General features: G+C 41.9%; 3 protein-coding genes across 3 annotated transcripts; 2 read left to right on the plus strand and 1 right to left on the minus strand.

Annotated features, from left to right (window-relative positions):
* Positions 1–219: 219 nt before the first annotated feature.
* LOC132259281 (uncharacterized) lies at positions 220–20,290 on the minus strand. The gene is made up of 11 exons (XM_059756845.1): positions 20,182–20,290; positions 12,130–14,597; positions 6,019–6,117; positions 5,733–5,931; positions 5,336–5,508; positions 5,106–5,271; positions 4,041–4,520; positions 3,909–3,981; positions 1,780–1,906; positions 980–1,708; positions 220–913 (listed from the first exon to the last, which is right to left on the minus strand). The coding sequence occupies exons 2-11, from the start codon at positions 12,961–12,963 to the stop codon at positions 245–247; spliced, it is 3,549 nt and encodes a 1,182-aa protein (XP_059612828.1). The 5' UTR covers positions 12,964–14,597; positions 20,182–20,290; the 3' UTR covers positions 220–244.
* On the plus strand, positions 2,256–3,285 carry LOC132261234 (coiled-coil domain-containing protein 137). The gene is made up of 2 exons (XM_059759945.1): positions 2,256–2,436; positions 2,499–3,285. The coding sequence occupies exons 1-2, from the start codon at positions 2,360–2,362 to the stop codon at positions 3,109–3,111; spliced, it is 690 nt and encodes a 229-aa protein (XP_059615928.1). The 5' UTR covers positions 2,256–2,359; the 3' UTR covers positions 3,112–3,285.
* A 2,133-nt stretch (positions 20,291–22,423) lies between the features above and the next one.
* LOC132259282 (uncharacterized histidine-rich protein DDB_G0274557-like) lies at positions 22,424–22,879 on the plus strand. The gene has a single exon (XM_059756846.1). The coding sequence runs from the start codon at positions 22,424–22,426 to the stop codon at positions 22,877–22,879; it is 456 nt and encodes a 151-aa protein (XP_059612829.1).
* Positions 22,880–23,124: the final 245 nt, after the last annotated feature.

Genomic DNA, 23,124 nt, shown 5'->3' on the forward strand with positions numbered 1-23,124 from the left:
TTTCCACCACTTTGTCCTGTCCTATCACTTATGCGTGCTCCTTGTTTTTTCTCTCTCCCTTCGGTTTTGACTTTTCGTCTTCGGGGGGTGTTGGACAATAAAAAGACGAGGATTTTTGGACAGGAGTCTGCGCAGACTCCCCGACGGTCGATATAGAGAATGCTCATATGCTCACCTCATGTCGCGACGCGAGCATTCCTTCTGTGCAATGCAAACATCTTACAGTGTCCCTTCGCGTGGCAATTTATTTATCATACTCTTCGTACTCCTCCAGCGTCAGTTCGGCCAGCTTCTTCCGATCCCGTCGTCGGTTTTTCCCCTTTGGCTTCACCACTTCCACCACCTCCTCTTCCTCCTCCTCCTCTTCTTCCTCAGGGGGCTCCTCAATCAATTCCTCCTCTTCAGCAATCTCCTCTGGTTCCTCTGCAACCTCTTCAGACTCCTCAGCCTGTTCCTCCTGCTCAGGAGCCACTGTCTCCTCGCGCTGCTTCTTCACCAACTCCACGAGGTACTTATACCGCGCCATGCACTCCTCCCTGTTCTTTCCCTGCACGCAGTTGGCGATCTTCTGCCACCGATCGCCCACGCCTCCCTTGGGATACTTCACAATCGCCACTTCCAGCGCCTGCTGCTGCTGCTGACTCCAATTAGTCACGGGGATTATCAGCTGCTTTCCGTCCTGAGTTTTTTGCTTGGTCTTTGCATGACCAAGTTCTTCCGGCTCCGTGGCATTCGGCGCCTTCAGGGGGTTATCTTTGAGCTTCGCCGCCATGAAGGTCACCTCGGGGATTGATCGATTCATTGCACTGGCAATTGTCTCCCAGCGATCCGTCGTGCCGCCAGGATACTTCTTCACCAGGCGCACCAGCTCATTAAGGTCGTCATCCGTCCACAATCCACCGGAAACGGGGACCTGAAGCACACAAAAAAAAGCAGTATAAATTTCCCAGAGATTTGCCAACATACTAATTTTCCTCACCTGAGTATGATGGACAGGACGCACGACACCATCAGGAGTGGTTTTTGACATCACATTCGTGTACCCTGAGAGTTCCTCGTCTGTTTTCTCCGGCACTACGAAGGCTTTTCGCTTCCGCAGTCCCTTAGCTTCCTCCTTCTGCTTCTGGATCTTCTCCACTAATTCCTGTTGGCGCTTCTCTTCCTCCTGCTCTCGCTCTTCCTCCTCCAGTTGCCTCTGCTTCACTTCGCGGTACTCTTTGTATGTATCTTTCATCCGTTTGGGAAAGCGCCAGATGAAGAGGGGAATCTGGAAGGGAAGTGTCTGGAAGATGCTCGGTTTGGGAATCTCCTGCAGTATCCGATCCATGTCTATCGTATTTTTCTGCTTCTTCTGGATCTTCTTGATCTTTGTGCCCAAAATCTGCTCAGCCGTGTACTTCTTCTCGAAGTACACCGCCCAGGATATCAAATACTGTCCCACCGTTAGGATCACGGACAGAATTGACACCATCTCCGCCATGCCCATCTTCCTGAAGCGCCGGTAGTAGTAGAGCCCGGACTTCCAGTTGGGCAATCCATCTCTGAGGACTTTATCATACTTCTCCCTCTTTTCCGGATCCTTGAGCACTTCGTACACAGCGACGAGGTTGCGAAACTTCTCGTTGGCACCCTCGGCCGTTGTCTTGTCCGGATGCAGCACCACAGAGAGGGTGCGAAAAGCACGTTTCACCTCAGCTGTCGTGGCATTCTGGAAAACCCAGGGGAAAAACGAATAAATCTCTTTTGTAAAAACTTGTCTCCAACGTGTTGACAACTCACCTGATTGATGCCGAGCAGAGTGTAGAAATTTTCATTTATGTCCTCAACGAGATCAAATATTTCCAATTCTACAGTATCCCAAGCTGTCGATCTACTGATTAGCGCGGCAAGAACTACGAAAATTATGCTTTTCATCACTTTTCAACTAAAAATACTCTCCCGTGTGGCTGGTTGTGCATGACGTGGGAACGATTTCACGCTATGATTTTTTAGTCGCAAAGTTTCATGAAATTTATCAAGAATTGAGAACGTTGCGAGAACAAGTCTCTGATAAGAAGACGATAGCAGATGAGGCAGAATTGTGGTGACAATCTTATCAAGGGATTCTGCGTGATTAACAAGATAAGACGTATTAGTTCTCAAATTATTAAATATCAATTGATATCTCTGCTGAAATGAAAGGTGAAATTTTCAATTGAATCCTCTCGCCTGTGATTGACGAATATGCCGTGGCGCTACTTGTTGTAAACAAACCAACATAACCTCGTGGTAATTTTGATAAACAAACTCGCGTGTTCTCTGAAAACTCTCGAGTTTTTCTTCGGAAAATCACAGTGTAAAGTTCGTGATATTGTGGAAAATGGGAAGAAAAATTCCTGCGAAGCGTCATCGAGGTGTTCGTGATCCAATAAAGCAAAATCGCGAGAGATTTAACAAGTAAGCTCGTACTTTATTTAGACATTCATTAAATTTTAACACTTTCCTTACCTCCTTTTAAGGATTAAGCACAAAATCGATAATCCACCGCAAAATATTAATGAACAACCCGTATCCCGGTCAACAGCACAATTCATCAAGCTGAAGAATGAGGCGAAAGCTGGAACTTTTCGGCCAAATAGTGGAATTGAGGATGTGCCAAGAGCAGTGAAGAGGAAAAACAAAACAGAGCAGCCTCGTGTGTACAAGGATGTGCCGGAACATAAGCCCTTCAGGGGCGAAACTGCTCGGGACTTCTTGCGACGCGTTAACAGAGCCACGCAGAAGGGACTGAAAGAAGCGCAATACTCGGCAAAGTACAATGTGGACATCATCCGGAAGGATAATGGAGAAGTGCAGGTGACAAAAAGACAAGTGGACGCCAAGGGAGCTCCAACGCAGAATAAGATGGTGAAGTTCAACGCCAAGAAGAAGATGAAGAAGGAGAAAAAGGAGTCGCAGAAGAGGGAGGAACAGGAGTCGGATAATCGTATTTTCAAGAAGGATGTTGTCGAGTTTGGGGAAGTTTGCCATCGTCCGCCGGAACTCAGGGTAATCCGCAAAGTTGATAAGAGTGATGGGGCGATTGCACGGCCAGGAAGGAAGAATCTGCTGCTCAATTCACTTCTAAAGTAGTTGGAGAAAGAAAACGAGGTAAACACATTTCAGAATTACGTCATCCTTTACTTTCAATTTTCAGGGTTTCTACATTGTTTTTTTCCATCTGAATTGTCTATTAAATTAAATATATCTCTTCTCTTTTCATGTCTATATTATCAAATAAAAATATATGACTTGTATGATAAATAGAGTTTAAAAGTTGAAATCATGAATACAAAGATATGTTTGAAAAAACACATAGATTAGAGAGTTTTCCATGTTTTAAGGTACAATTGGGATTTAAAAGTAGATTCATTTTATGTCTATTTGCTTCTTCTCTTTTTTTTGGGTAAGAAAAAAGGAAATGTTTGATGTCTAGTTTCTTGCTCTCTGAAAGTCATGCATTTATCAGTGGGTTTTTTCTACATTATTTGTTGGTTTTCTCTTTGGAAAGAATATCGATGAAAATTGGAAAGATTTGTGAATGTGAGAAAAGAATGATCTTTGGAAGGGAGAAATATGGAAAAAGGATAAATTATCACAAATTCTTTGGGGGGTGAAACTATATGGTAGATTTATTCTCTTTCTGCAAAGACGAGGGGAAGAAATCGAAACTGTACGTTTGCCTCGAAATTCAATTCGTATTCCTCACATAACTGTAACATTCTGGTTTCTTTTTTTCTCTTAAAAATCTTTACATTTCACTTATTACCTATAAGGAGCAGCAATTTTTTTCTCAATATATCCACATTGCAAAATTAAATATAAGATTTATTATTAGCATCTTCACTCATCTAAATTCTTTCGCAATTCCAAAACGGGACACAACTCACATAACTTGTCCTAACAACGAACTCTTCCGCGGAGCGCGTCTGGCCGCGATGCTCTGCTGGTGGGCATCCGGTGCTATCGCAGACGGGCTCACGGGGAAGAGTGGATTAATCGTATGATTGCACATCACTGACCGAGTTTTGAGGGACTAAGAACTAATTCAGCTTCTCCTGGCAATGTCGGAAGGGCGATGGAAGTTAAATTCGTCACTGATTGTTCACTGGATGGCGGTGGCTGCAGTGGGCTGGGGTAGCGACTCTTGAGGTGTGGTTTGAGCGGCGGAGACATGAGTCGCGAGGTCGCCATGGCGGGCGGCGAGAGGGTCTCCGGCGGCAGCATGAGACACGTCTCCGCCTCGGCCACATCTCCCGGCAGGCTGACCTGGGCCGCCGACTGGACGCCGCGCGTTCGCTGCCGGTGCAATTTGCTCAGTCGTAGGGTCGGAACTCGCTCCGGGAGCACCTCAGCCACATCCTCTGAAACCGTGTCCCCTATCAGGATGACATCCGCACCCCCGCAGGCGCCCTCTTCGCTGCTGCTGGACACATTATCGTCCGAGAGGTCGCACAGGTCGACACTGTGTGAGTCGATGTTGTGCATTTCCAGCGGCGCATCTGCGAAAATTTGATGTAATTTTTCAATTCACAATTTTGTACTGGTGCGAAAAAATTTTGGCGAGATATTATTTATAGAGTTGAGAAAGTTGGCACGAGGATTGAACATATTTTTCATGGAAATCGCAACCCCCAGAGAAGTTCAAGCGTAGCGCAATAAATCCATGTTGGATGAGAGTGAAAGTGCAGACTTTTTGCGAGGCCCTGCACTGAGTAAGCTGGCTGTGCTAATTAAATAATTGATGGGTGCAACAGTGGCCAGCGTGCATTGCAATTATATTAATGCATCTGACTGCGAGGTGCTGTCGCAAAGAGCACGAGATTGCGAGGCTCACACTCGGACTTAATGGTGGAAGAATGGCTTTCCATTAATAAATAATTTCTAATTAGGGACTGACCGTAATTTCCTCTAAAATAAAATTATCTGCCAGTTTAAATTGTGAAACTGGATTTACTTAAAAGCCCTAATTTCCTTAAGATTTACGGCAGTTTAGCGTGGAAGATGGTCGTTGAGTGTGAAGGTCTTAAGGGCGTAGCGAAGACTAAGATATAATAAATGCATTGTGCATTCTCGTCAAAGCTCACCTTCTGTCCTGTCTGGCTCCTGAATCACCGGAACAATTCGATTCGATGATACCTTTGGCTCTGATTGTAGCAACAATGACGTTGTTGCGAGATGACGGAGGGCTTCCATCCCTTCTATCGTTTTACTATGGGATTTCGACATTGTTTTATGCGTCTGCAATTTGGTCTGCAAGAGACATTTTCCCCCCGTGAATGATGATGACTCTCAAGATATTCTGCTGATGGCTTACCTGCGAATTACCTCCGCGGGCAATTTGCACTCTTTTATCACTCCGTAAAAGTGATGTCGTGTGATCAGCATCAATTTTGGCATTTTTCTTCTCCGCATTCCGTCGACTCGATAAACAATTTGATGGACAAACACAAAATAATATCCGTAGAATACAGCAAATCAAACCAATACCTGAAAGTCAAAGAAGGAAGATAATTAGATATGTATTTGATCTTATTCTGCTTTTTCTCGTGGCATTTCATGCTTCACAGCAATAAATTATTTACTACTTATTTCATTGCTATTTAATATTGCACAATTATTTGCATTAATTATTGAAATGGTCACAGCGGTTGTATGGAAAATGCTATTGGAATAATGGTTTTATGGGTGTTATGGGAATATTTGAGTCCAACCTATTAGAGATGGTCCAATGAGTCTCAATTCGACTGTTTTGAATCCCTTTTCGCCTGTCCCCACGAATGATATCACGAGGCCGATGGCCACTGTGCCTAATCCGACGTAGAGAAAAGCGTTGGCAAAGGAACTCGGACCCTGAAGGACACCCAGGAGGTCATCATCGTCCGATGATCCGCCAATGGAGGAGTCGTGAACCTGCCAAGACATGATAAGAGTGCATTTAGTGGCTGTTTATCCATGCTCCAGCTTGGGATGGTATTGGATGCAAATGTGAACAATTACTCGATTCCTCTTGACCCATCTTCTGTGGCATGACGCTGTATTCTCCTGGACACTACAGCGACGTCCACGTTCAAGCCATGCGGCTCTTCCTTGGGCACACTGAAAGTACATGTGAATGAGTCCATGTGAATTCAACCGATCTCTCGAGGATGCTGTTATACTGAACACCGTTAAAGGAGAAAAACACATAATTTGTTCACAAGATATAAGAAAGTAAAGTCATGCAAATAATACAAATATATTTATACTTTCTTGCTCCCCAATCGTGCCGCTTTCCATCAGCCCCCAGCTAAATTAAAATGTATCGCAGGCGACATTAATGGGTGGGACGGAGGGTTTCTTATGGCAAGTCTGTTGGTGTTGTGCTGGGCAAAACAGAGACGAGTGTAGTATGGTTAAGGAAAGTAAAATGAAATCAATAATTTTGTTGGGAATTCTAATCGACAGCAAATCGAGGTCATGGATTATTGGTCTGGGCCATCCGTGTCTCCATGTGGAGTTTGCCTCAAAATTCCAACATGTAATTGGATCTCGCGAATTGCAATACACGAAAATTCCACTCTTTACAACTACCACTGACTCTGTCTACTCAATTCTTCGACATTGTCGTGCCACCGACTGAAATTTACCTAGCATTAGCATTTTATTTGCTGTTTACTTTTCAACCTTCGTCACTTTTGTAACAGGACAATTGTGCCATTCTTGCACAGTCAGGCAAATTTCACCACAAGATGCCATGCCAATGCACGAAGAGCTGATTGCAGTGTTTTACGCCAAATCGACTCTATATGCATCGGCACTGAAAATTTAACACCCAGAAAACAAGTTGAGGAAGCGTTTTTTCAATATTTCAGCGGAGAAGTGTTGAAAATGTCTGATTAGGTGAAAATATGGGTTCATCGGGTGGAGAAAAGTCCTCGTGCAGCAGCATTTGAATAAGACCAATATGTGGAATTATTTTAATCACACGCGGATCCATATTTCATGAAAAACACACACAAGAAGCAATTCCACCGCCAGACGAGGGTCTTTCCTGGCTGTACACAAATTTTCTGACTTGTAGGAAAATTGGTATAATTTGGAGTTTGAATTTCACTCCCAATTTCAAGAGAACGGAATATTTAATTTCTCGGCTTACTAAATACAAGAAATAACTGTGAGACATGGTATCAAATGGATTTTATGTGATAACATTGTATTTTGTATGGTGTTTTTTATTATTACTGTTCATGTGTGGCAAACAACACCGATATACACCATTGCATGCAGACAAACGGAGGAATTGCTATAAAATCAATAGTAAAATTATTTTTAAAATACTTACTTCACTCTTGGGCTTAATTTCTCCTTACATTTCTTATGTGATTGTGTGAAGGATTGATCTTTTACCCACGTAATAGCATATTTGCAATCTACTTGTTTGCTCCATTGTAAAAGCATCTATTTATTTACTTGATTTCACTATACGCTCTGTACAAAATAAACTTTGAAGTGGTGATTAGAGAGAGAAAAGGGTGAGATTAAATTTCTTCACACTAAAATTACTTTGAACGGTGTTTGTGAGGAATTTTTGCTAGAAGCGCTGATATTTCAACTTTTGATTATACACAGAGTTATTAGAAGCAGAAAAGTAATGAGTTGCTTTATATATACAATTTCTTGTTTGGATGATAGTACAAAAACTTGCCTATATATTGATTTTTTACCGCTCTTTCTAAGTAACCATAATTGAATTAATAAAGGAAAATGAAATTACAGCGAGGAATAAGTGATGAATCGCATGATATTAGCGAAAATAGATTCTTTCTCTGTCGGAAGAAAGAAGATGTGAAGTATTGTTGATTTTATCTATGCTGTACATAATCTTTTAGATGCGTTCTTCATTATATTTTTGGCATTAAAAATGCGAGAGGAGGTTATAGTCATTGCGCGAGATATAGGCACTGGCGCAGAATAAGAAAAAATTTATGTCTCATATTTTTCTGGCAACTGACATGAATTTTCATTTTTTTCATGTAAAATCATTTTCTTTTCTTTCTGGGAAAAGCTTTTTGGAGGCCCAAAAACTATATATAGAGAAGAAAACTGACGAAGTAATACTGTGAATTGTGATTAGACAAAAAATTAAAAGTATTACAGTCAATTCAATCAACACTTGAAGCAAAACAGTGCAAACTTTCTTAGTGTGATGGAGCATTTCTTCGGTAGTGATTGTTTTTTTTTCTTCTTTTATCACAAACATCAATTAATGCAGAAACGCTTAATACGAAAGAGTGTTTTATTTTGCTTCACACGTTCTTGCTGAACGGACTGTATGTTTCTTCAAGTTATTGTTTTTTTTTTGAAAAAGAAACTCAAGAAACTACTGAAGAAAATTAAAATGTGATCAATTTTCTTTCGACAATCTTTGCACAGAAAGTGAATTTCACACAAAAAGGGGTTTATTGATTTTTGTACTGTTATTCCTTGTTTGTTTGGTAAAAGTTGACAATAAACCAAAAGAGAGAAGAACATTATTATCAATAAACCACCTCTTGAATGTCAATTCCATTGTGAAGTTCATCGAGTTGAAAATTCGTGAGTCAGTCTAATCGAAAATGATAATTTGGTGGTGGGAAAAACCAATGGATAAGAAAAAAGTTATTGGAAGTTGTTGATCGAAAATGGCTTTATATGAAATCATTGAAATTGTGATCACTTGAATGTCTCTATTGATGAAGAATTCCGTAAAGTCTCGACGTCACTTTCATGAAATCTCCTGCATGAACTCCAGCGTATTTGTCCTCTATTCATATGACAGATGAAATGGCAACGGAAAAGCTCTCTAAGAAAAATAAATTGAAGCTAAAAAAAATAAATTGAGTTCTCTGATGTGGTGGCAAATTAAGAGGGTGGCGGAGGGTGAGTGAGAGGAACTCAGAAGAAAGGAGTGTACACAGTTTTGGTAACAGAAAGCCATCAGTGACAGTGTGATAGAGTGGAGTAAGAAGGAAAAATAAAAACTTTCGAGATAATACTACCCATGATTCTGGTGGATACCGTGGGAAGGGTGCGATTTCTTTCGTTGCAACGTTACTGGGCAACTCCGCACGGCCTTTCCGCATTTTCTTCCGCCGCGCCACCCGCTGCTTTGACCTTAACATCAAAGCCGCTTGCATTTTCGCTGATTTGCTCTCTTGCTCTTTTTACTTTTGATTAGTTTTCTTCCTTTTATGATTTCTCATAAATGGTGTGACTTCAACCAGCGTTATTTTACATTTGCGGTCAAATTTATGCTTGGTTCCATCATTCCTGATGTCAATATTACTTTTTGCATTTCTTTATCTTGCATTTTATATGAGATTCAACTTGAGAAATATGATGGTTCTCACGTCATCAAATAAATATGCAAATATGGAAGAGTAAATGATAGTATAATTGCTTGAATAGAGTAATAGAGGTACTTAAATCAAAAATGTGATGATACAATAACGCTCAAGAACATTATCATTCTCGCCATGACGATTGATTGTGAGATACAAGTCTTTTTTGCGTATTTACAGTGAATCACCAGCATATCGTTTGATTTTCTCTTGAACTTCTCTTTAAATACTTTTATCAGCATTTTAAGCGTCATTGTCTTCTCTTCGCGTCACAATCTCCTATCTCGTCACTGCATATCCATGTCGAATGCGATGATATTTGCACCATTATTCACAACATGTATTTTAAAGCCATCTGCTCTTCTGACCCATCGACGGATGACAACGATGAGACGGCATGAAGATTGTCCATTACTTGCTTTAAATATTGCACTACGTTTAACTACATATCGTACATTTTATTGTCCTCAAGTAACTGAAAACATTTTCACGCGGTTTGGTCTTCAAGCGCACTGCATGATGGTAAATACATTCGTATGTCAGCATTTATGAATGTCTCTGCACTATCGCGAGACAGAGTGAAAGTATCAGCTGAAGCTTCTCAAAAATGCATATGAAATGGATATGTCTATCGATTATTTCAGCATGAAAGGCACTTGTTTACAAATATGTTGTTTTAATATTTAACGATCATCAATTGCAAATCAATTGCCAATGGTATTTTGGTGGTATAACATTAATATTTCAGAATGTATAGAGAAACGTGAAATTTAATGAATAAATAGTGGTGGGCAAGGGGAGAATGGGGATAAAATGATAAATAAATTCGTGACTATTGTAAAATGTATCATCCTTGATACTTCTAGTTGACTATATAGATGTACAGTTCACCCATTCCACGATTTCAACAAGGTGGAGGAAAAGGACTGTCGGGCACAATCAATAATTCCCAATGAATATTGCAGGTTAATTGATAACTTTTTAACAACACCCCTTTAGAAACGGAGTGCCTGAATTAGGTCGAAATTCACACAGAAATCGTATGTATAGAACACCTTCCAGATAATATTTTCATTAATTTTCCACCTACTTGCACAATTTATCGCGCTTCGCCCAATATAATACCTCGATATTCGCTCAATTGGTTGATTTTTCATTTCGACATTTTGCAGAGTCGGAGGAAAAAAGAGCATTCGGAAGACATTCTTGTGCTCTGTTTTCGCCCTTGTACAAATTTCCAGCCATGGGCATTTTTTTTCTCCACATTAACACGGCATCAAATTGTAATAATGATGAAGAGTGTGAATAAAAAAGCACACGAGATTGGAGTGAAATCAATATTGTCTCTATTGAAATTGCTACTGCATGGAATTTTTTTTAAAGTCACGACATACAGGAAATGCGTCAATTTGTTTTTCGATATCAAATGTGATGAAAAATGCAAGAACTGAAAAAAATTTTATGACCCAATAGGATTCGTGAGCAGATATTTCTCCCATCGCCATTGCCATACAATATCAGGCGCTGAGAGTGTGCAATATTTTCCCGCTGAATTTGGCAAGAAATTGCCCATTGAGCTTTGAATTCGCTGGCTTTTTCCCCATATTTTCTCCACACAAATGCCTCTTAGAGGGAATTACGTGCCTCTCAGGCCATTTGATCCGCACTGTTTGACTGGTGAGAGTGGGAAATTGCAATTTCTCTGCTCTTAATTATACAAAATGCCTCCAACCATGTGTCGCATTCGATGTGATTTTCCCTCCCTAGAGACTCACCCCAGAGCAGCGCCCCGCACTGTTTCCCAGCCATTCCGAGTGGAACCCCGTGAATTTTTCATTGACATGCCACAAATACACAACACAGATATACATAAACACACTATTAATGTAACTCTCAATATACACTTGTAAAATTTTTGCTATATATGCTTTCATGCAACAAATGGAGATATCATATGCTCTGGTACAAAATGTTCAACGATCAGATGGAGCGACTCCTCGTCAAAATCGAAAGCAGAGTTGGAAGTGACCTGAATTTCGGATGAGGGATGAATTTCGAGGCTTTGCCAGTTGTATGCACTGTGTTAGGTATTCCACTATTGGAACTTGATTTGAAGTAAATTTTCAGGAAGTCCGTGTAGCATTTAAAGTAATTGGATGTAATGTGCATGTACACAATTCGTGCAAATCGGCCTGAATTGAAATCACATTCAATTAAGCGAGTGTACAGAAGACAACCCAACCGATGAAAAGCCTGTAAACTTTTAATGCACTCTCGTGGCGCTTTCTAAGGGTTATTTTTAAGCCAATCACAGCAACCCCATGAATTATTACTCTGCACACGGTCAACCTGCTGGTCAGAAACCTCATTCAATTGCCTTTTGCAGCCAACCTGTTCTGATTATCAGATTGTAATAGCCTTGCTCATGGGCGTAGCCAGGATTGGCACACAAAGTGTTTTTATTGACTTGAAATTAAACCTTTTGTGCTATTGTTTTTCACTCGCTTGCGCGCCCGTGGCAATGTGTGGTACGGAGCCTTGAAATCAAATTTGTAATTCCCTCATCACGATACTAAGATTTGATAACTTTTCCTCATGATTCCCATAATTCCAATGTCTCTATTAAGACATTTTTTATGACTTGCTACACGCAAACCGTGCAGCCTTTCGTTCGCGCCCCCGAAATTCATCCCCGCAAGCGAAAGAGCCTCCAACTCCGTGGCGGGCGTCTGGGCGACAAGTGCTTTACCTCGATGTGGTCGCAGGTGCAGACGCCCAGGTGCCTGTGCTCCGAGTCGCAGTACTCGGAGGGGCACCACTTGCCGTTGGGCAGGAGCGGGTCGTAGGCGTAGGGCAGGGCGTAAGCGTCGTCCACTTTGATGGTGACCGTGGGTGCGTTGGGATCGGTGGGCTCCATGGCGTCCATCTTGCGGGCTCGGTATACGCTGCACTTGCGCTCCAGGGGCACGGGCAGCTGCAGAGCGAGCGTGGGGCTGCCTTGGCGCGTGACGTGGCCTGGCGAGGCGATCGGCGTGGCGGGCGTGACGAAGATGGAGTCGGGATGGAGGCCCTCCTTGGGCTGATCGAGGATGAGGAGGAGGTTGGAGGACGGTTCGCCGGCGGGCGTGAGCCCGGGAGACGGCGGGGGCGACACATCGGCCCGCGAGACTAGCGGGAAGGTGGCCGTGGCGGACTTGATGAGCTGCTGTCGGTGGAGGTCGTTCTGGTGTGGCCCGGTCTTTTGGCACTGCGTGTCATAAGAATGGAAGTGCTGGTGGTGTGGGTGGGCGTGATGGGGCGTATGGGGGCTGCCCGGAGCCGCGTCCGTGATGGTCGCCTTGCTGCCATGCTGGGCGAAGCTGGCGCTCAGCTTCCGCGCCTGGGCATAGGGAGTGCGCAGATAGTTGGGCGGCAGCTGGTGGAACTGGCGGCTCTTCGTGGGTGTGGAGGCTCCCGCCGCCTTCGACGCGAGCTTCTCCTTGAGGCCCTGCTTCAGCAACTCACGGTTCTTGTTGTTCTGCTGGCGCTGCTGCTTTCGTGCCTGGCGTGAGCCCAGAGATGCTCCCGCCGCCGCCGCGTACATTTTTCACCAATTGCGTGGTGTGCGTCTCTAATTAATTAAATGCTCACCTACCCGTACAAAAATACAAGAGCCCCGCGTATACTCTCCGAAATATTTCAGCTCGTTCACTGTCCTCTCAAATGGACACTAATGGCATTTCATGGAGATAATTATTCGCGTGAGTTTTACACTATTCCTCAACAGCCAACACAATGACTTTTTCACCCTCACCTTCAGACACAATTTCATTAGATTTCAGGTGTGCTTTTCCCGTCAAGTGTCCACCTGTTCAGCCGAACGTGTGCTCGTGCATGATGAAATGTTTTTTCTATAGAAAAGACTTTTCCGAATCCCTCTTGAATTCCTCCTTGATTGCTCTATCGGTAAGAAAGTGTCCAAAAATAGTTGGTAAACATTTTCTACAAATTTTAACTCCTCTCACAATCCTTTGGTTTTTCTTTTTGCATTTAATGTCAGCGGGGGTGAAAGAGTGTGTAGTATTTGTGTCTTTGTAGGTTCTCCCTTGTATAAAATAGTTCGTGACATTGATGTGCTCACTCTCAGTAATGGATTTCGTGGCTGTTGCCTTGATATTAATTTATATTGTGCTATTGTGGTTTCAAATAAGACATCATTCTATCGTTTTCACTTCTACTATATTCGATGGGTCGGATTGTAGCTATATTTCAGGTTACTATTTTTCCTTTAAATTCTCATTCAAAACACACACGACATGGGCAAATACAATCTCTATCTACCTGCGATATCCTCAAATCTTCAGCACATGCTCTTGTATAAATTAAGAAGAAATTGTCTCTGAAAAAATATCATACAAAAATGCTTATCAAAAATTCTTTCGTAAACAATTTACGTACAATTACTTTCCTTGTCTTTTAAATAATTACTCTTTAACAAATGATTGCTTTTCCTTGTCAACAACACACACTGATCAACATTAATTGGAATTCTCTAGTTGTTTCGCTTAACACCTCGAACTAACACATCTTGTTTGGATTTTTCTTCCATGCTTCCAATAAAATTCTCCACGGAGAAATGCCATAAAGTAATAATAATTTGGATTTTATGCGATATTGTCTCCCATCTTTTATTGTCATTACCCAAAATGACAATTCACAACTAGGATATTCATCAGCAGAACTAACAAATTCACCTCTTGACTTGACCTCTCATTCAAAATACACGGTCTTTCTGGAAAAATTCTACAATTTTTGGGTGTGTCACTAAATCTCATGTAAATTCACACATTTTCTCATACAAATTGTGGTATCAATAAAATGGTAACCAAAGAACAATAAGACACTTAAGGCTCTTACAATTATATTGTTCTCTCTACTTACAATATAAGCGCTTTTAATGTTAATAACACACTTAACCTATTCAATGATTCTTCACCAAATTAGTTGATCGCCCGCCTAGAAAAAATTCTCTTGTCAACACCAAATCTTATTGTATCATCTGTTTCTTATTGTTTCAATGGTATATTCTCTTCGATTTTCCCGCTTGCCTTCAATACACAACTAATAAACTGTGACACGCAACAGAAATTATCAATAATCTCAATCAACTTGCTCACATATCGCTCCTTAACATAAGTAGTATATATATTCTATATTCTCTTTTCCCAACAAGTCCCGCTGAAATAGAAATGATTTACGAGATTTCTGTTAAAAAAGTGTCGCATCAGAGATGGATTCGACGAGTGATTTGTGACAAAACCCTGTATGTGTGTGTGTGTGCAGATCTGTGGATGAAAGCAATGAAGCAACAGCCCGACGACCGCCCAGGAATCACGTAGAGAATTTGCTCTGCGATATGTAATTCACAGGGATTGAATTCCTCGCCAACACCCCGAGCACGCTTGATTATTGTGCGTGAAGAGCATTAATACAATCGATTTCTTATTTGTGGCCTGCCTGTCCATCTGCACATGCTTCGACATATAAAACCTCAATTTACCACTCTCGCGTACAAATGTTGTTGGCTGTTGACACGCAGAATATTTCCTTCGCGCTTCAGACTTGGCACAGCGGGGAGAATTGAAGTGCAATTTGTGAAAAATTCTCTAGTCAGCTTTCATGGTTCAGTTACAGCGAGAGAGTCTTAATCGAATTTTCCACGAAATTCTCCATTTTCCACGGAGATCATTTTTCAACGTGCCAACAGCCGATACGAAAGCATTGATAAGACCTTCAGTGGAATTGGCGCAAGAGCCTCAAAAGTTTCGTCGTCACATATAATATGCCATGTACTTCAGCATACTTGTTCTGCGGGATTTTCACTTGAATGATTTGTTAGTTTTCTACAGGCCGAATGTCAAGGGTTCGTGTTTTTTCTGCCAGTAGAGCAGAAAAAAGAGAATTTCTGTAGAGTCGCTGAAAGTATTTTTTTTGTGCACAAACTTCACCACCATCGTCATCCAATCCTCTCGAGACAATTTCCAACATTTTTGCCACAGTCAGCACAATTTTATTTCCCCGGGCGACAACTGTACTGCGAGCTGAAGATTATGTTTTGCCTGTTTTAGTGAGGATATGAATATGCCGAATATGCTAATGTAAACGTATCAAGTTGCTACAATTGTACTCTCAGCAAAGATCAACAACTAAACTCTATGAGTTCACGTGGTGACTCTCTAAGTAACTATAGTATGCTCTACTGTAATCTTTCCTCTAAACTAAATAAACGATTGTCAAGAGCAATTTCTATGGTGTTTTTCTGGTTATAGAGAATCTCTAAGTTCTGCTCTAATGTCCAAAAAATCACTGAATATAAGTCTCGAATTAATGGCTTAAGTATGATCAATAGTTTTTTTTTCTTACTTATGACGCGGAACTGTCCGAAGACGTCGAGATGGTGGACTCGAGGCATGACCTTCTAGCTTACGTTTAAGGTATAGCGAAATAAGTAAATTGAACTGTGAAATTTCCCTAGGAGAAAACTTCACATCTTCACGTAAAAATGTTACAGTAAAATTATTAATCGATACAATAGACGAATTGCTCTCATAAACTTCTTACATAATGTATTCCACATTTTTATTCGCCTCTCAGAAGGAGCACTCGCTCCGTCAATGAGGTGTTGCAATAAAAAAAAGTTTATGCATGAAAATGCCATTAATGGGCGCCGAGAAAATTCCACGAGAAAAGGCATAATCTCGCATGGGAATTGCTGTCACACGGGCAGGGAATCACGTCAATAGGCGGGATATTTAGAGATATGGCTGACTCCGTTCGCTGAGTGTTTGAATTGCAATTAAATGGGTTATAAATAAATGCCACTTCCGGCTCTCTTCTTCGTGCCAAGAGCCATGAAAGAGTTGGCACACCACGCCGAGAAATGGCCAGGCTGCTCCTTGGCACTTTGAGAGGCATTTAGCATGGGTGACCATTGGTGGGGTGGCGCGGCACCCCAGGTTGACGAAGGTGGGAGCGTCATAGTAAAAGTATTATGTGAACACTATTCACCCACATCACATAGATTCACATTTATATGTATATAATCGATACTAAAGGTCACTGGTGAAGTTTTTTCTCTCTCTTCTCTCCCATTTTTTCGGGCTCACCAAAAATTCATTCCGTGAGAACGACCAAGAAGAAATTCAGCCAGAAAACGAATTGATGTAAAATGTAAAGTGAAAAGTGATATTGCTGGTAGGGAAGTATTTCCCGGTGGAGAACCTTTCGGGTTTCCTTCCGTGAAAGAATTGAAAGTGAAATCTCAGGGGAGATTATGGAAATAACGCGGCTAAAGCTCGTGTAAAACATTGACAATGGCAAACATCTCACAGAGGGTGTTTCATTAATCATTCCTATGGTATTAGAGAACTCCAGATTGTGTTTTAGTCTTCCAGAACACTTGTCTGTGCGCGAGATCTTTCAGAAAATCTGGAGGACGAGCGAAAGTGTCATAGTTACTGAAATGTTTGTCCTAATTCAGCAGCACTAAAGCCTCTGACTGAGGTCACGTATAAACTTGAAAGTTTAGAAAAAAATAAGATAAAAAATATCACCCAGAAGGTGCCAGTGGGGGTGTGAAAAAGGCCATTTAACACGTCTCTCCAACACCTCACATTGATCCGCCTCAAGGATATCCATAAAGCAATTTCCACCGTGTTGCTGATCAATTTAAACTTTGCCTTTTTTCCAATCACTCAACCTGAGCAATCACGTCACTGACGCCCACCGCATCGCGAGAGGGGAAAAGTAATTAAAAATATCTCCATGATCTCATTGTGCAAATTTCAAAATTTCCCGGATATTGTCGCCAAAGAAGTGAATGCAATTGGGCATTGGTGGTTGAGAATTGATTAGGGGTGTCACTTCATGGGAATTCAGTTGGACATGTATGACGTCAATTATGTTTTAGGATGATATTGCTTAATTCCAATGACAATGCTCTTTTGCAGTTGAACACAGGCAATTTGCACTCATTTGCATCACACTGAGCTCATTCATTTTGCACTGCATTCCGGGTGTTCCACCCTGTGATTTTGTGTCCTCACTCTCCCGTCGTAGGTATAATCTCATCATTCATCAGTGACAGAATGTCAAGCCCAGACAGTGGGTTGGAATGGATAGGAAGCGGGGGTGAAATTGGAAGGTACATAATTAACCACAAAGTACATGTGTATTGAGGGCAGAGACACGTTACGTGAAAATTCCCACAAGTCATAAAAGTTGGCTCTTTCGCCCATTTTGCACCTATAACACGGAATTTCTCGGGGATTTTCCCATCATGATTGTCTGGCTGTGTCTTCTCAGATCCTCCAGACATGCTGTGTATGGAGTTGCGCCCCACGGAAGTGCACTACGACTTGGAATGGGGTACATATTTCAAATTAATTTCGATGAGTAGAAATCTCCCGCAGGGCGTTCTTGTGGAAAATTGTGCAGGTGAGAAATTTTGGCTATGGAGCGGAGTGGAGATTTTAACTGGTATTTTCGGCTCGGTAGCCAAAAATGGGTAGAAAATCACAAGATATTGATTTTCTCTTCAGCACAATGCATAAATAAATTTAACCAAGAGCCATGGGTACATGGAGAATATATATTAGTTTGGCTTTTCTTTTAGCCTCTGCCCAACCTCACTGAATCTCTGTGTGAATTTCATGAGTGTCATTTTCCTCCACATTCCTCCACCGTTAATCATTCCTCATTAGCTAAATGATGTCTCGAGATTAGTCACTCAGGCAAAATGTACAAATTTCAGAATGATTTTGCTCAATTTCACGTTACTTCTACACAAATATGTAATAGGATGGAAACTCCTACAACACCCACAAATGGATGGTATTTTTCACATGGGAAAAAGAGTGAAAAAGACTACTTTTAGAGACTCAGCAGAGTATGAAATAGTTAGAGTAGAGAATATGTAGCTTCAGAGCCACTTTTTAGCTTTAGAGACACAAAAAAACTGTGATTTATCGACGGCAATGAAAACACTCAATTTCTGCACAATATTTTACATAATCCGATTTTTATCATAATTACACAATATTTAACTCGTCGTTTAAAATTCATCACAGACAATTTATAAAAATCATCAGCACTTCACGAAGCATTTTTCTGCATTCCTCCAATGATCATTTGCTATCACGATAAAACTCAACTTTTTCAGCACTGGCGCTCATTATGGAAAACTTTGATACGATTCTTTTGCATTTTATTACAATATTTCCTATTTTTACGGTGCTGTTTTTTCTGTGAATTCGGTCGGGGAGCGGATTTTGTTACATGTGTAATAGAAAAAAAACCACAAACACACGATTTTAGGGGGGAATATTTAGCAATTTCGGTACAATCTTCTCATCGTGGTTGGAACGGAAATCGGAGTGGTTGAAAAAGTTGAACGTGAAAATCAAAAGGAGCAAAATGGGTCAAAAAATAAATATTTTGAACCGAGCGATTTGGAAACTTTGTGAGCGGTTTGAAGGAGTAAGTTACACTGAAAACTATTGTGAAAGTTTTCTCTGGGCTTTCCATATGAATTGGGGAAACTAATAAATTCAGCCAATGAAAAACCACTGAGTGACTCCTAGTGCCATCTGCCACCAGCGAGTGGATTGCTAGTGAGTCCACCCACACACTGCAATATCCTTGCTTCGCTCTTCCACCTGACTTCTCACCTGTTTCTCTACGCCCCAGAGAGGAAATTTCGCTACAATTAAAGCACAATTTGCCCATTCAGCACGAGAGAGACACTTGTGTCGCAAGAGGACATTTCCCAAATTGGGCCATTCATGCCGAGAGGTGGAAAAAAAGCTGCACAGGGTAATTTCGGGCTTACAACAAATCATGTCTGTGGGCACACACAGGGGGATGTGCAAAAACACACACCGGAACAGGTGAATTATTCATGATATTGCGAATATCCGGTCAATTCTCATTCGCCATTCACAGCTGTCTTGCTCTTCCGTTCGCTGTGTGAGCCAGCAAAAAGTGTTTTATTTTAAAATGTGTGTCTCGGTCTTGCATTGGCAAATCAATATATAAATGCAAAACCCCGAGACGGAATATGGTTGAAAATCAACAAGTCTCCCTGCATTTGCACCCCTCAGTCACGTCAGAAGGATTTGCAGCTGAGGATTTGTACGGCGGATTCTATATAAGGAGCTTTAAGAGGAGAGAAAGGTATAAAAAGCGCGTTCTAAATTTTAATTATTTATCCACCCTTAATGTGAATTTCTCCTTCATTTTGTTGAAGTTAACTCACATCACCTGTGTCTAGTTTGCCATCGTTACGTAAGATATGCTTTTCGCGGAATTAACGTGAAACTTCTCTCAATTTACGGAAAACTTTCATAATTCATTGTACAATTGAGAATTTTACCCTCTCTGAATTCCAGAATTTTGACTTCACTCTGAAATATGGGATGATAAGATTTGATTTCGCAATCAAATTCGTATCTCAGAAACTCCAGCATGATAACTACATTAAGTATGTTAAGTCAAGTCCACAAACTTTAACTACATTCACGTCAACTTATTGCTGAGAAACATGCTGTATGACACCAATTATCAGATTTTAATATCCGATTTCAGAGACTTCCTGTTCACGATATATGATAATGTTGAGACTGTAAATATTCTAATTCGCGCACAAGAGTCGTGCGAAGTTTATGAGAGCAATAAATTAAAACATAAGGGTTTTGTCATAAATTTTCAGTAATTTTGCAACTATGAATAAAGAGATAGTGTTTTGGCATCGCCCCATACTCACTCAGCTGCTACGAATCCTCCCCGCTGCTAATACGCCATGTGGAAGAATCCAATTTAAATTAGCCACTCACAAGCAATGGGGCACTCTTCGCAGAATGAATTACTGCAAAGCCCTCGGGTGTGAACTCTTAACACCTCGATAAAATCTCACAACATTAACACAATTTATAATTTTTGCTCTGCCGAATAACAAACAGTGCCGCGACTTTTTTGCTCTCTCTTTTGCTCTCGCGCGCGCAATTTTCAATGCAATCCCCCTTTGGGTGGGCTTAATTGCTTCATTTCACCACTTGTGGAAAAGTGTTCTGTTAGCTTTTCATTGCTTGACGGCCCTCTGCTTCCGATCAAGGAAACTATGTGCACACACTCTCCCTTTTGCACTGCTCCACTTTTCCTCGCTTATTTCATGTCTCTTGCTGGGCTCTGATATCCTCCGCCTTGTTCCGGCAGTTCGGCTGCGATGGTTTCCTGGCTGATGGTGAGGCAGAGAGAGAGAGAGAAAAAAGTAATTGAGAAAAGTGTGTGAGGGAAAAAATGTGCCTCTGTGCTGGGAGAACAATTTGGGTAATTAATTTCCTGTCCATCGAATTTGGGTCGATTGATGAATTTACAGTGCTAATAGTGGCCTCAGGGTGTGGGCGGATAGTTTGAATTAATTTTAATTTTCAGTAATGAGATGTTAAGCCCCGAAAGGCTTATGGGCATCAATTGATATCATCATTGACGGAACTTTATTGTCACTTTACATGGTGGCAAAGTACACGGAATTTGCATTCATTTGCCTATCATCGTCTCAGGCCCCCATCAAAATCGTGCTCAAGTGCTCCTTGGCAGGCAATGTGTACGCCTTTATGAAGATATTCACAAAATCCACCCCCATCCCGACTTCTTGTGTGATACACCTCGGAGCCAATTGTCACAGCTATGAAACACAGGGTGATTGATATTGCCTTATCAGCCCTTTTTTCATTTTCACTTCCACACACAATATATTTCTCTCTTTTTGGGCGGGAGCAAATGTACCTTCTCATGAAAATTTCAAGGCATTTCCGTGGACTGAGGCGTGTTAAAAGGGAAAAAAAGTATTGATTGAGTTGTGCGAGAGCATAAGAGTAATTCATTTCGATAGATTTCACTGCCTTTTCCTCCATTCTGAATGGCACATACAAAAATTCACCACCACCCCCGAAGTTGGGCCCCCGCCGAGAAGGAGTTCAATGGAATTTTCACCAGATAACTTTGCACTGCCTTTCCTGTTATACTCACTTAGAATGCACAGAGGGATGATAGTGTACAGGGAGAGTTGGGCAATTGCGACAGCTTAGGAAGAGTTTATCATTCACTGTGCACACAAATTGAAGCTAAAATGATGTATTTTTTTGGTGGAATCGAGAGTGTTCACAAATGTTGGGTGGAAAAATTGACAGTACGAAGAGAAGACCCATTTGAAGACTTTCTTACTGATTGTACTTTCTTGGTGGGAGTGTGTGAACACCACTAACCAATACACCCCCAAAAACGGGGGAGAATTTGTGCTCAGTGGCAAATGTGGGGGATTTTCCCAAGAATCTCCCCAAAATGTGGGTCACTCTCACTGAACAGCAGTGGAGGTTTATTGGAAAAACCCTCAAATCATCACAAAATTATGCATAAGAGGCTTTTGGGATATTCCCTGTGGGCTTTTTGGAGCAATAATTCAGCCCCAAAGCGCTCAAATTTGACAGATTGTCGGCATTATTGCCTTGCCCCATTCGATGATGAGTGCGCTCACTGAAGGGGAGCATTAAAGCGGGGGTGTTATGCGCCCACAAGATGCGCAAATTCTTCTTCCTGTCACGCAGCATAGCGAGAGAGAAGCAAAAACCATCATCAACCTCATTTTTCCGCGGAAGTATTTTTCTCTTGGCTGGAACAAAAAATCCATACATTACAATTCTCCTTTTGAGGGTGCAATTTTCCTGAGTAATCACTCCGCGGTGGAAATGAGCAATAATGCCTTGTGGCCAAGTGGCGAAAGCGGGAGGTGGAAAAAAATGTGTGGCGTGTGCAGAAATTGGCCAAACGCACGGTGTGCTGAAGACGTTCTATGACATGGGATTTTGGCGCAAAAATTGCTGATCTTGATCGATCGGAGGCATCGGAGGCATATAAAAGCCGGTGATTTCGGTTGGGAAGTCAGTCAAGCAGTTCCAGAGCTTCAGTAACAGTTCGAACAAGCAGTTCCAAACAACAAACATCTCAAGATGAAATTCTTCGTTGTCTTCGCCGTCGCCGTGGTGTTCGCCGCCTACGTTTCCGCCGCCCCATCCGCCGAGGAGGTGTCCGCCGAGGAGACCGCCCTCTCATCCGCTGAGGCCGTCGATGATGAAGTCGTGAGGGCGAAGAAGTCCACATACGGAGGCCACCACGAGCACCACGAGAAGCACCACGGCTATGGACATCATGAGAAGCACCACGGCTATGGACACCACGAGAAGCACCACCACGAGGCCCACCACGGCTATGGCCACCACCACGGTGGACACCACGGCTATGGACACATGGGACACGCCAAGCACTACACCTACGGCTCTCCCGCTCCCCATGTGCCATGCGGTCACAACCTGGTCTTCGGATGCCACCCCGCTGTGGCCCCAGCCCCCTGCGCCGCCCACCACGGTCACCACTACGGTCACCATTACGGACACCACGGTTACTAAGCACCCTCCCGGACAACTCTCCCGACGCAGATGCTGAGGAAAAGCTGATGAAATGACTCGATAGTGTAGTAGAAAATTTTTGATTTTTGCAATAAATGTTAATACTTTTCTACATGCAATCTTTCCATCTGGGATCATCCACTCTATCCTCCTCTGAAAACTCATCTGTTGAAAAGTATTGGTCTACTGATCTTCACTTGAAAGCTTCAAATTCATCATCAATTTTATCCAGGAAATTCCCGCCA

The sequence above is a fragment of the Phlebotomus argentipes genome, unplaced genomic scaffold (genome assembly GCF_947086385.1).
Source record: "Phlebotomus argentipes unplaced genomic scaffold, Phlebotomus argentipes genome assembly scaffold_18, whole genome shotgun sequence".
Taxonomy (NCBI): Eukaryota; Metazoa; Arthropoda; class Insecta; order Diptera; family Psychodidae; genus Phlebotomus; species Phlebotomus argentipes.